The sequence below is a fragment of the Monodelphis domestica genome, chromosome 3 (assembly GCF_027887165.1).
Source record: "Monodelphis domestica isolate mMonDom1 chromosome 3, mMonDom1.pri, whole genome shotgun sequence".
Lineage (NCBI taxonomy): Eukaryota > Metazoa > Chordata > Mammalia > Didelphimorphia > Didelphidae > Monodelphis > Monodelphis domestica.
In genome coordinates, this window is record NC_077229.1 from 491,338,755 (window position 1) to 491,353,377 (window position 14,623).

Consider the following 14,623-nt stretch of genomic DNA (forward strand, 5'->3'; position numbering starts at 1 on the left):
TCAATTACCCTTCTCTTATTTCTCCTCTCCATCTCTTACTGCCCAGTTTTCCATTTCCTGACAGACAGGGGAAGAGGGTAGGGAAGAACTAATTGGAAAGTTGATGGGGTAAGCTCCAGGGTTAGAGATGCAAGATTATAGGCTTGTTATGGAATGGAATTACCTTGAGAATGAAAATAGCTATTTCTGTGCCCTTTCCCCAAGATTAAATACTGATCAATTGATTTTTTAAAAAAATAATCTAGAAATAAAGCTATTTATGATTAGTATAGGTGGACTTGGAATAATATAGACCTAAGTTCAAATCCCACTTTTGACACTAACTTGGGACCTTGGGGAGGTGGATATGGAGAAGCAAACTACTTAACCTCTCTGAGCTATGATTTCCTCATTTATAAAATGGGGATAGTATACTTATAATATTTACCTCAGAAAGTTGTTTTGAGGCTCAAATGAAATATATATATATATGCATATATATATGTAAAACTCTGAAAAGCCTAAACACTATATAAATATCCATCATTATTACATGGGGGTTGGAGAAGGGAACAAGTAGTGGAAATAATGCTCTCTTAAACAGAAATGAATGCAGGAATATTTTAAAGGATATCATAGAATGGGGCAACAAATTTAGCTAATACTCTACCTCTGAGGCATTCAAGTCTTTGTCCTATAGTGTTAACTTGATAGCATTGGTAGAAAAGCATTTCACTGAATTAAGCCAATCTAGAATATTGGAGCTGAGATGGATTTGCCTTCTAAATGAATTGGATTAATGTTAATTTTAAAACATCCAACAATTCCAGGCAGAGTTCATGTAGCTCACACCACATAATTAAAATTATTCAGCAGTTCAAACATTCTAGAGATAGCTGCTAGGTTAGGAGTTTTTATAAGAAAGGTAAGCCAGGATAAAAGGAAGATTAATGAATAGAAATATACTAGAGATGACATATTACTGCAAAAGCCTGGGCAATTATACTTCACCTTCTAGATCATTTGACTTTGGGTCTTAAAATTTTCTCCCAGGGGAAGGATGAATGATTGAAAAAAATGCTTTTATTCTCTGTTTCTAGGATTCCTCTTAAAGCCTGTGTATGTGCACTTATGTATCTTGCAAAATATATTTTTAAATTTTCCCCAAAATTAACCTTCAGAGTAGAAAAAAAGAGTAAAACAAGTCAGGAGTAGACTTTCCCCTCATTCCTTGACATCCTTGGATGTCAGATATCAGAAAAACTTCTGATAAACAGAAAAGGACTTCTGATAAGCAAAGCTGGGCTGGATTGAAAATTTGTGGCAGAGAGCTGGACCCTCGTCATACCCACGCACTTTGTCACTGAGATAGGGTAACCCATGGTTACTGAGCTCAGCTCAGTTAAGGGACGGAGTGCCTCCCCTCCTCATTCCTCTATAAAAGAGACCTGTCAAAGAAACCCTACCAGTTCCAAGCAACCAGCTCAGAGGGAAGTGAAGGAGAAACTGAGCCCCGACCTTGTGAGAAGGGTGGCAGCTTATGCGGTCCAGAATGTCTCCTACCTTCAAACTTCAGTGTCACTTCATCCTGATCTTTCTGGGAGCTCTTCGGGGAGAGACCAGATACCTGGAGGTGAGTGAATATGACAACCAAATCTTCACAGCTTTGTTCCAACTTTCAGCCTCAAGTAATTTGCATTTTCTTTTTCATCTCTGAGGTTGCAGACACTACACGAGAGAACCCCCAATGGTCGTCCCTGTCCATTGGATTCTCCTAGATTGATTTCTTCCTCTCCGGCCCCATGAGAATGCTCTTTTCTTAGGCGTCTCGGGACGTTCTGACTGGGTCTGGAAGGGTCGCGAGGCACTGGAGGCTGGTTATAGGACATCAGAAGATGTCAACTGCATTTCTCCCTGGCTTCCCTCTCCCTCCCCTTCTGTCTCTGCCGCCCTGAGAAGAGGACCTTCAGCTGCTCCTTACTCTATTCTCACCCTGCTAACTTTCCCCCGGTGGTCCCGTAGTCTGGTCTCCAGGTCTCTCTGTTCTTTTCCAGCTGCGGGAGGTTGCAGAAGCCGATCCTTTGTTGCTCTTCAACACGGATCTGAAGCGGGAGCTGTCCGAGGAACAGCTCTATCATCGCTCGCTGAGTGAGTATCTCGTTTCATAGCCCGGACGGAAACTGTCCCGGCAGATGGAAAGTTCAAGCTGCTGAGGGCAGGCGGAAAGATTTCGGGAAGTCTCAAAAACGGTGGAAGGGACAGAGCCAGGAGATGCGTGGTTCTCCTGGTTTTTTGAACCGGCCTACCTAGTCCGGCATGCTCTTTGGAGCTTGGGTCAGAGAAGAGCAGAAGCAGTGGGTTGGGAATGAGAGAAAGCAGGAATGCTCCCTTGCTTGGAGCTCGGAGCTGTGTGCAGGAAAGAGTGGAAACTCGGGAGAGGTCTTGGGGAAGAGGGCTGGCTGTCGTTGGGGGCCGGAGAAAAGAGTCTCCAGCCCAGATCTTTACTGCTACCACCCGACATTCTTCACCTTTCGGCTCCTTTCAGGATGCATAGACATGCTGAGCATTGAGGGCCAATTCACCTTCACCGCCGAGCAGCCCCAGTTGCAATGCGCCGCCTTCTTCATCGGGGAGCCGGAGGAGGTCATCTCCATCCAATATGACCTGGTCAGCGTTGATTGCCAAGGTGGAGACTTTCTGAAGGTGAGGAACCCTAAACCCAGAGCCTGCCTAGCTCACCCAAGAGCTATTACTGATGGGGGAGAGTGCGGAAGGGAAGGGGAAATAATAGTTACGAAGAATGGGGCTGGGTTGATGGTGAGGAATAGATCAAGTAGCGAGTAGCCAGGGACTCTGCACCTCCTGTCCAAGTTCCCTAGTCTTCCCAACCAACACTACCCACCTCCAGAGAGCTTTCCGTCCTTCTCGCGAGCCCTTTTCTGCAATACACGGTGCCGAATATTTCGACCTTTGTGACCTTTGTCCCAGTAAGCTGTGTGCCCACAGTCCCGGAGCACGGGCAGGGCAACATAGCCTGGCACTTCCCAGTAGTCCAGGGCTGCGAGTGTTTTCCGGGTGGGACAGCGATGGAAGAGTACCCTGGAATAACAGCCCAGTGCCTGTAAGTTAAATGAAGACTGCATGATAGAGAGCATTCAGAAAGATCCAGGAGTTCTCCCAGGGAAGAATCGAGCTGACAGGGATCATAGCATCACAGATTTAAAGCTGCAAGGGATCTAGTCCAACTCCCTCCTTTTATAAGCTAGGCAACTGAGGTCCAGGGAGTTTGTGATTTGAATAAGGTGGCATGCAAAGGGAGTAAGAATCAGAATTTGAATCCAGATCCCCAACTCCAAATCCAACATCTGTACAATTCTTTTCTTTGGGGTCTGGCAGTGGTGGGACAAGGTTGCTTCCCCTCCCCCCTTGAAATTAGTCTAAGGGAGGGTGCATCTTGGCAGGAATCCTGGGAAAGGAATGTACCTGGCAAGAGAGAATCCCCCTTGGGTACCTCAAATATTGGAGGAAATCTTCCTACAATCTAGCTGAAAGTGTATGCCTTTTGTCCAATTAAAAAAATTATGATTAAAACATTGAAAGTGGAAATGTTCTGACATCTGTCAAAAACAATAGAATTGCCTACTTTGGTGCTATAACATTCAATTGAGACTATTTGACTAGAGTTGAACTGGAAGTCTCTGGTAACTTGGACCTCTTCCCTACCTACCACTAAGAAAATTAATAAGGGAAAAAGAAATGCTTCTAAAATTTTAAAGGATCATTGCATTTGCCAAAAATTTTGTTATTTCCCATTGATGTTTCCTATCTCCATCCTTCTGGGATGTTTGCCTCTAGTGCCTCCTCATGGCCTGGTGGTAAACTTGGGCTCTCAAAAATTTTGTGTCCTTTGGATACAATTTCTGAAAGGCTCCAACCCAGTGGAAAGGTTTCTAGTAAAGACCTGGAAATGTGCAGCTGCCAGCCTAGCAAAATACAGTGTGTGTGTGTGTGTGTGTGTAGTGTGTGTGTGTGTGTGTGTGTGTGTGTGTGTGTGTGTGTGTGTGTGTTGTAAAGGCTTTAGCAACTTATATCTACTATGGCATTGACAGAGGGGGGAAAGTTAGCATTTACCTCTGCATTTGAATCTTAGATCTTAGAAGTAAATAAAATGTATGGTAAAACCCAATATATAACAATTTAGGAGCAAAGTTACAACCTACCAAAATTCACAATTTTCTACTAAGTATTCAAATTTCACCAGAGGGTAACTTATGAAAAGGAATAAGAATACAGCATTAAATATGAATTTCAGTGGCAAAAGTAAAGTATTATCTGTGCTTTCACTTATCTTTGGTCATGGTTATGAAATTGTGTGTGTCTAGATTAAGGGAATTGGTTATAAGGAAAGAAAGCAGAGCCAAAGTATCTTTAGAATAAATTGCAAGCAAGCTGGATGGTGGAGGGAAGAAGGAGAAGAATACAAAATTATCTAAAGGTTTACATTTAAGATTGAAGATCTTTTCTAGAAATGGACAATTTCTTCCTTCTTTCCTTCCTTCCTTCCTTCCTTCCTTCCTTCCTTCCTTCCTTCCTTCCTTCCTTCCTTCCTTCCTTCCTTCCTTCCTCATTCTTTTCTACCTTCCTTCCTGGCTTTCCCCCATTAAAAGACAATGTATGTTTAGGGATACTGATGGATGGTGTAGAATCAATCAACCAATGAACTTTCCATTTTTACATTACTAAAGGTGTTTGATGGTTGGATTCTTAAAGGGGAGAAATTTCCCAGTTCCCAGGATCATCCTCTTCCTATGTCTGACCGGTACATAGATTTCTGTGAAAGTGAAAATATCAGAACTTTTAGCTCATCACAGAATGTGGCTATGATCTTCTTTCGGATTCATGAGCCAGGCAACGGATTTACAATAACCGTTAAGAAAAACCCTAACCTCTTCCGTAAGTGCTTTCTATATTTTTTCAGTGAATAATCAGGCCATTTGGTGAAAAACTATGCTTTAAAGAGTTGTCTGACTGAGAATGCTCAGGAAATAGGAAGTGAGAAATGATTTGGTGTTTTCTTGGAAATCCTTTTTATAAACAAATCTGGAAATGTAGTAGGAGGATCTTCTGTTTTGATAATAAGTAAAAGCAGATTATGCTTTGTAATTTGTGTTCTCAACTGAGAGAAAGTACAAATAACTTGATATTTCTTTCGCAAGCGTTAAATTTCTAAACTTAAATCTTTCTTACTAATAGACCCAATGACAAAAATGCTAGTCCTAAATTATTCCACTTGTCTAGGATAAATTTGACCTATATTGCCTTGACAAGTGGAAGAATATATCCCTCGTAAGGATAAACACCATGGAATATAGGGACTTACTTCACATTAGTTTTGTAATTGACTTCTTATTTGCTACTTTTTAAAAAGGCAAATATTGAATTAAAAGTATCACTAATGGGGAGCAGCTGGGGGGCTCAGTGGATTGAGAGACAGGCCTAGAAATGGGAGGTCCTAGGTTCAACTCTGGCCTCAGACATTTCCTAGCTGTTTGACCTTGGGCAAGTCACTTGACCCCCATTGCCTAACCCTTACCACCCTTCTGCCTTAGAACCAAAACAGAGTATTGATTCTAAGATGGAAGGTAAGGGTTTTTTTAAAAAAAAAAAACTATCACTAATGGTTTAAAAACTATAAATTTAAAAGGAAAATGAAAATTTTCTAGAAAACTAACACAAATAGAAGCAGGTAGCTTCAGTAATCACTGAGAAAAAAATAATGATGTCAAAAATAAAGTTTGGCTAAAAATATAGAAAGTTAGGTATAGTTCTAAAAAAACTAATGATGCAATTAGGAAATACTTGATGAGGTTTTTAGTGGCAAAAAAATGTCATTCTTGAAGAGTCTCTAGATTTCTAAGCAAGCTAAACAAAGCTTGCATATAGTCTGAGAGGTTAAAAAAATGTTTCAGAAATTCCAGAGAAATGAGACTAAAATGAATTAAGAAAGGCAGTGGAAAAGTTGTTGGTGCTAGTCCCAATATTTGCCATTTTTCAGATGTGTTTCCTTGGACAGATTACTTAAACTTCATAGATCTCAGTTTCCTTAAAGAAAAAAAAAACAATGGTTTGGCTTAAATGATCACTAAGTTTCTTTCCAGATGTACCCATCTAGAAGAGGAAAACTTATTCTAGTTCCACTCTCTCCTGGAAGATAGATTTTACTGTACAAGTATGTTGGTGGGAGGATTCCCAACTATGTTTAACCCACTCTATGACTTCTGATATATAAATACTTAAGCAGAATTTGAGAATGTTTTTCCTTTTGTCTAAAGATTTTTCATAAGCAGCTTTATGTCAAATACTTTGTAAATCCAAAGTACTTATATGGGAGGGTTAGGCAGCTCAGTGGAGTGAGAAACAGGCCTAGAGATGGGAGGTCCTGGGTTCAAATATGGCCTCAGCCACTTCCTAGCTGTGTGACCTTGGACAAGTCACTTAACCTCACTGCCTAGCCCTTACTGTTCTTTTGCCTTGGAATCAATATACAGTATTAAGCCCCAAAGAGAAGGGAAGGTTGGCAATGCCACATCTAGAAAGAGAATTTGGAACACAAAATTTTTAAATGAATGTTAAAATGAATGCCTTTTTTTTTTTTTTAAAGAAAATGCCTCATCTATTAATCAATCAACCAACAAATATCTATTTTTCCATTCTATATGTCAGACACTTGACTAAGCACTGAGGATGTGAAAAGAGGCAAAAGATAGTCTCTTCCCTCATGGCGCTCCCAATGTAATGGGGACAAGACAATTTCCATTCTTGAGGAATGGTTTTCAATACCAAAGGGCCTTCCTAGTATACTTATAGATTTTTTTTGTGTGACATTCAGTTCTCAGTTGTTGTTGTTGTTCAGTTGTGTCCAACTCTTCATGACCCCATTTGAGGTTTTCTTAGCAAAGAGACTGGAGTGTTTCACCATTTCCTTCTCCAGCTCATTTTTGCCTATTTGAAAGCTAAAGCAAATAGAAATTAAGTGACTTGTCCAGGGTCACACATCTAGTGTCTGAGGCCAGATTTGAACTCAGAAATAAATAAGTCTTCTTGACTTGATCCACTGCATCCTGTAGCTGCCCACAGGGCCACAAGTAGGAACTTTTATAGAATGGGGTTAGAGTGTGAAGCCTTCCTACCTAAAACAGGTCTATGATTCTTTCATAAAGGAATATACACAGCTGATAACTAGTAAATCTGTTTTTTTTTTTTTGTCTCTTGCCTTTGCTAAACAGCTTGCAATGTCATCTCTCAGACCCCCAATGGAAGATTTACCATGGTCATTCCTCATCAGCACAGAAACTGCAGTTTCTCTATCATTTATCCAGTGGTTATAAAAATATCAGATCTCATATTGGGGCACTTAAATGGTCTTCAGTTAAAGGTAAGTTGTTTACTTCTTCCTAAATCAATTCTTAAGGTTCTATCTATAATAGTGCCAGTAGGCTGATTGGGCATATCTGTATCATTTGATCATTGTGCTTATGCCCATGCCTGTGTGTTTTCTCCAACACTGTTATTAAAATCACATCCATTTATCCTTGCTTCTCTTAAGCACACCTCGCTCCCGCCCCTCATCTTAAGCTTAATCACCTATCCAGGTGTCCTGATTATCTGAGCAATTTTCACTGTGGTACAAATATTTCAAGTGGGTGAGGCTGGGCTGTCTGAGGACCATCCAACTCACTCGTGCTTGCCTCTTTTATGAAAGATTTCTCCAGCTGAATCATGGCGATGCTATGAGTCATCTGCCCAGGTGTTTCTCTGATTATCTGAATTTTTTTGTCTATATGGGAGAATATCTCAGAATGGTAAAATTGTGTTGTAGAAGAATGCAGCTGGTGTAGTACAAAATCTTGTTTTGACATTGGAAAGCACAGTGATGTGTTACTGAAGCCATACAAATAGGCTATTAAAATCTCCTGGCTTCTCTCCCCATTGCCCTTTTCTCCCTTAAAATCAATCCTAGACTTGACCTTGGCAAATTCTCTCCTGACTTCTCTCCTTTATCACTCAGCTAATAAAATGTAAGCATTTGCTTGTATTAAAAACACCCAGCAACCCTGCCCATCCTGAGAGACAAACAAATCCCATGAAAAGAAAACACCATAAAAAATAAGAAACAGTGATTTTGATTGGTTTTCCTCTAGAAACTCATGTTTTGTTTTATACATTTTAAAAATGTGATTTTGCCAGATGTTTAATAGTCTATAACAGAAAAATAGTTCAGAATTTCTGAATTATGGAATAGAAAGGGATATGGTATTTTACATGGAACCTCCATTGGGCAATATGAGAGTTTGTGTGTCTGCATTGAACTGGAAAACTTATTCTGCCTAGTCTGGTGAAAAAAAAAAGAAACAGGGCAGCCTTAGTCATTAAAGCTCAGTCAGGAATCAATTATATGGACAATGAGTTTTGGGGTTCTAATCTTTCTCTGAGAGACAGAATAGTATAGTGGATAAAGAGTTGGCCTTGGAGCCAGGAAGACCTTGGCTCAAATATAGCTTCTGATACATCCTGGCCATGTAAACATGGGAGAGTAATTTACCTCAGGGCTCTAGGCAATTCTCTAAGACCCTAAGTTTCAGAGAAAGTGTTGACTTGCAAACATAGCAGGGCTTTCCTCATCTGAGAGTTCCCCAAAACAATCTTATGAATAATCCAAGATATTATCAGTAAATCTATTATAATAGAAAGTATGCCATATGGCCCTTCATTAATGGATCCTTAATGAAGAAGAGAAGGAATGAAGAAAAAAATAATTGATTATATTAGACATATATTTAAAATTTTGTAACCCTGGGCATATCCATTAAGGAATTTTAAAAATTCCGGATGTCTCTGCATAGGATTTGATGAATCAATTTCTCAGACAGCTCCTGTGCTCTTTACAGTTTTATACTCTATAGTTCAGATCCTTGAGTGAAAAACAGTTTAAAGAAATGATTACTCAACATGTTTAGAAAGTAATTCTGATAAACTTCCCTTTTTCAACATCAATTTTAATTTCCGGAGAGCCAGATGCTACATTTAAAATTAGATGTTGCTGTAAAAGCCTCTAAGGCCATGATTGAGTGAATCCATGCAATCTTTCATTGGTTAAACACGTTGATTCCATCATTCATTAAAGGCAACCCCTTCTGCTGCTTTATTTTTTAATAGAAACCTTCTGTAGGTTGTGGAGGAATAGGAGATTTTGTGGAGCTACTAGGAGGAACTGGATTGGACCCTTCCAAGATGATGCCTTTTGCTGATCTATGTTATCCTTTTCATGGTCCTGGTAAGATGTTTGTTTAATGTTCTCATTATTGAATCTATTCAAATGATTTTTAAAATGAAAACATTTTTGAAAGATAAGAAAGGAAAGTTCCCCACATTTCACTGTATGCACATATTGTATGACCTGAGTTCAATTCTCAATGCTCCCAACTTGAAACATGTATGACTTTGGGCAAGACATTGAATGAATAAATGAAAAAAGGGATGTGTTTAGCACCTACTATGTACCAAGTACTGTCCTGGGTTCTGGGGGTCCCTGTCCTCCAAAACAATCCCTGTCCTCAAGGAATTTACATTCTGAAAAGGGAATACAGAACATATAGGTGAGTTTGGGTGTAGCAAGTCACAGGAATGATAAGCAAAATCATAGGGCAGCCCATTGTCACACCCTTTCCAATAACAGTGGAAGGATTGCTTTGATTGCTGGTCCCCTGACAAAAAGGTAGAACTGGGGCAATGGAAGAAAAGGGATAGATTAGAATAGATAACTACATATCCATATGCATTCTAGTTTCTTGGTGGTGGATGCTCTTATGACTGTCTAAATAGAGGTAGATGAGTTTTCCTTCACTCACCCACCAATCAAAACAGCTTAGCTCAAGGGCTGAATTCTAAAATTGAATAGATTCCTCAGGCAAGTGGAACTGGTCTCTGGAGATCAGGAAGGAGAATGGATCCTTTTTCTTCATCTGTAAAGTGAGGGGTTGGAAATACAAGATTTCTAAAGTTCTTTCCAGCTCCAAAACCTATGAAGGCTATGTTGGAAGTATTGCATATTATAACCCCAAAACCGAATTGAAGCAGCACAAAACCACCCACCTCTGATACCTTATGGAAGGCTTGCATGGTAAAAGCCAAGGAGCAAACGAATGTATTCTAAATTATAACGTAAGAAAAATTTGTCTACTGTTTTCCCACCAAGAGCCTCAGGATTCTCACAATCTCCATCCTCCCCCACCCCCCCATCAAAATGTACTCAGAGGAAAAGTTTTGAAGTTCATTCACCTTGAGGTGGAGATGACCCAAAAAAAGGCTTAAAGTATTTTTATTTTAACAGGTCTAAAAGATTTAAACTAAAGGAATAAAGTTCTAATGGTGAATTTTGAAGCTCTAGCCAACAAGTAGAGAATACATTTGAGGAGCAATGGTCCTTCCTTGCTTCACCAAAAGCATATTTTATAAGAAGTCATCTTTACTATCTCCCTACCTTGTCCTTGGCTCAGAAGCAGATGTGGAAATGAGGGAATTAAGAATGGCTTCTGCAGGGAAACACCTTGGAGAATTGGCTCCCAGTCATAGCATAGGTTAGGCTGTCCCTTTTTCAGGGACTAAAGAGTTTGTTTACTAACAAAGTATGCAATTTTACAGGAGATATTATTTTTCTCAAGTATAAAAGATATTTATGTTTTTGTCTAGATCTAAAGAGTCAAAAGGAAAACTAGAGAGGAAAAGAAAACAAAGACTTCCCCTTTAAAAAGAGCCAAATTTTGCTGAGGATGAAAGACCTGTAAGGCATTACCTGAAGTCTCAATGACTTAATGACTTAATGACAAAAAATTCAAAAGCAGAATTAAGAGAGGCAGGTGAAGATTCCCCTCTAAGTAGAAACTATTGTTTGTTTTTTTTCTTGGGGGGTTATGGAAAGAAGGGGACTGGGATAGATCTTGAATCTATAATGTCATCATTGTGAGGAGTTCCCTATTTGGAGAGTTCTTCCATGAACCCAAAAAGGCATCTGTCCTATCACTTAGAGTCTTAGAGAGTTACCTGGATGTCCAAGGAAGTTAAGGTACTTAGGAATAGAAAGCTGCTTCTTGCCAATCAGAACAGCTCCCTACTGTCAAACAGCTATGGTCCTGTCTAAAAAATGTAGAAAGACTAGCTAACACATGTGTTTTAAGCCAGAATTTGGTTTAAGACATATCTTGCATTATTATAAAGTAAGAACATTGTTTTCCAAAAGTCTCATGCCAAAGAATAGGGAAATTTGTTTTCTACATTCCTGTTTACATTGCTCCTCCTATCTTTGAAGCTGTAGGTTCTCTAAGATTTTTCTCTATGCTGTACTCAATATTTAGCATGCTTAGGGGATAGCATGGCAGGTCATGTCTTTAACTATTGATAAAAAGAAGGTACATCTTAAGACATGGGGTTAAGTAAAGACTTAGGACCACAAACAACATTTATCTGAACTATTTAGATAATTCAGGGCCATCTTTAAGGTTTGGATTAATTGGATAATTGCCTCCATTTCTACTTATTTTTTCACGTGTAGACACTTTATATTTTTTCTAAGGAGAAAATAATAAATGGATAATAAGAACTGACGAAGGGCTCTACTCCTTCGGTTTGACTTTGACTGTGGATCATGCTATAAGTCTAGTTTGAAATCACTGAAATGCACATGAAACAGGAAATAAAAAATATCCTATAGCTGAAGTTTTTAACGTAAGCAAAGAAAGAATGACCTGTCTGAACCAAATATCCTACTAGTCGAGGTTATTTGTATCCTGGTGGATACCTAGATGAGAGTAAGAACAGAAATTGGCTTTATCTTGGTGAACTCTGCAGAGGACAATACCAATTCTTTTCAACAGAAATTTGTCTGTAGCTGAGCTTCCCAAACTACAGAGATGACTGGAGCTTCTCTTCTTAGGTCTAAGGTATCCAAAGAGAACAACAATGGCTAATAAAGATAAAAGTTGAAAAAGGTGGCATTGTGTGCCAAGATCTACCATGCCTTATCTATTAGCAAGAAGGTACCTGAAGCCCTTTTGGGAATACTACCTTCCTTTATAGAGAATGAAGGAGAATTATTCTCTAAATTTGTCTCCTTTGCCCTCTTTTCCAAATGTCCAGTTATAGGAACTCTGTGTTTAGCCACCATACCCATGTGTTACTCTAATATCACAGAATATTGGAGCCTCAGAGATCATCCAGTCCAGTGGGTTCCAATCTAGAATTCATATACCTCCCCCCAGGGGATATAAGAAGTCTCTGAGGTATAGGGACTATTTGGCAAATAATTATATTGCCCCATTGAAATTAATTGATCTCTATATTTTATTTCATTCTTTTTTATTATTTCTTATAATAATAGTATTTATCAAGTGCTTTGAAGTTTACAGAATGTTTTATAAATATTATCTTCAAACAATCCTGGGAGACAGGTGGTATTATTATCTCTATTTTATAGATAAGGAAAATTAGGTAGACAAGGATTAAGAAATTTGCCCAGGGTTACATTGCATATAAGTGTCTGAGATTGGATTTGAACTCATCTTCCTTACTCCAAATCCAGTGCTTTATCCATCGTGCCACATTTTATCTGCCATACATTGTATACCCTAGAATTTCTTTCCTTTCTTGTTGAAGAGGGGATACAGGCTAGTTATCTGCTCTGAGCCTCAGTTTCCCTATCTATAAAATGAGACTAGTAACACATGTACTATCTTTTCTGCTCTGAGCCTCAGTTTCCCTATCTATAAAATGAGACTAGTAACACATGTACTATCTTTTCCGTGTTTAGGATGAGGACAGTGCTTTGAAATCCTTTAGAATTATGAGTAATTTCTTCAGGGCACATGCTTTTTCTGCTCAATTAACTGATAAAGAGCAGGTCTATGCCTAGTTTGTGGGAGCCACAAAGGCAAGGCTAGAGCAAGAAAGGTTTGCCTTTCTCTCCTCTTCTTAGATGCAAGGTGAAGCTTGACCTAAAAATGTTTTGTGTTAAAACTAAATAGAAGGGCAGCTAGGTGACTCATTGGATAGAGAGCCAGGCTTGGAGTTGGGAGGTCCTGGGTTCCAATTTGGCCTCAGACACTTCTTAGCTGTGTTTCAGCAGACAAATCACTTAACCCCAAATGCCTAATCCTTACTGCTCTCTTCTGCTTGGAACCAAAAAATACACAGTATAGATTCGAAGATGGAAGGTTAAAGCTTAAAAACATAATAAACAGAGAACTCAGAGAACATAGTATAAAGTAATTGCATTCATCTCAAGATGACTCAAGAATTTGGGGAGCCATTTCCCCCCTGATTTCCAGAGTGAGCAGTTTGACAGGATGACATGAGCCGTGTGAATTCTGACTTACGATGAAACTTGATTTCTTTTTTCTGTCCCCAACAGCCCAGTTGACAATCGGCTGTGATAACACTGTAGTGCGTATGGTCTCCAGTGGGAAACACGTCAATCGTGTGACATTTGAGTATCATCAGCTTGAGCCCTATGACCTGGGAAGTCCCAGTGGAAACAGCATTAAGGAATACTGCTTCCCCAGCATCTGAATTGCCAGGCGGAGATTCCATATTGCTAATGAAATGAGGTTTTACTGAATGTACAATGCACTTCTAAGTCTGATAAGCTGGAATCATTGAACCTTTCTACTCTCTGGCACTAGATGTTTCATACCAGTCAGTATTACCAGCCTCATGCTGGGAATAAAATCACTGCAATCATTTTTATATTTTCCTTTGTTCCTTTGGGGTTTACAATGTGTAAGTGGGCACAAGGCAGAAAATAGGCATATTCTTTGCCAGGATAAGTAAATATCCAGATGGAAATGCTTGCTATTCCTTCAGAGCCAGATGAAATTGAACAGATCATGTGGGCAAAACAACTGAAAGACGGGGCATGTGACATTATGATCTTTTCACACTAGGTGAAATTTCCAAAGGAAGATCCAATGGTGGCATGTGCCTCCTCTGGTTTGTAAAAGAAAGTCCAATGTTTTTATGTATGGAAAAACAGTTGCTTCTGTTTTATTTATTATACCACACTCTCATTTATTTATTTATTTGTAATGACTTGTTTTTAATAAAACTTTGTAGCATGGAAATATTTTACTTCTGCAAGTTCAAACATGAATAAAATACATTTAAAGTGTTGGCACAATCTTGTGTATGGTATTTTTTTCTCCCTTTGAGTCATTTCTTACCTTATTTCCAGAAAGTTTTACTTATATATGTGTATATATATATATATATCTTATATATTATATCTGTCATTTTATTAAGACTGAAAAGATGTTATTAGGGGTTGTTTTGGACTTCTTGGTCAGAGTAGTAAGGTTCAAGGATGTGTGCCCCTGAAATAAAAGGAGTGTCCTGGGGTTGTCAGAGGAAGAAAAGGAGACATATAGGCTGTGGTGATAGGTGGGCATAAGCTGAGTTTATAGTTGCCTGTTTAGAGAAGACTACTGAACTTTAGAGAAGCAAAACGTTCTTCACAAGAAGAGAAAACTTATCTTTGGATCCAGTTGGGGAATAGTTGCCTATATAATTTCAGGGCCTTCTGCCAAGCTATTGAAAG

At 39.1% G+C, this 14,623-nt stretch overlaps 1 protein-coding gene across 1 annotated transcript; it reads left to right on the forward strand.

Annotated features, from left to right (window-relative positions):
• Positions 1 to 1,200: 1,200 nt before the first annotated feature.
• Positions 1,201 to 14,206, forward strand: CRHBP (corticotropin releasing hormone binding protein). The gene is made up of 7 exons (XM_001381614.4): positions 1,201 to 1,612; positions 2,034 to 2,127; positions 2,525 to 2,682; positions 4,725 to 4,932; positions 7,266 to 7,414; positions 9,196 to 9,313; positions 13,442 to 14,206. Exons 1-7 carry the CDS (start codon positions 1,520 to 1,522, stop codon positions 13,597 to 13,599), a joined length of 978 nt encoding a protein of 325 aa, XP_001381651.3. The 5' UTR covers positions 1,201 to 1,519; the 3' UTR covers positions 13,600 to 14,206.
• Positions 14,207 to 14,623: the final 417 nt, after the last annotated feature.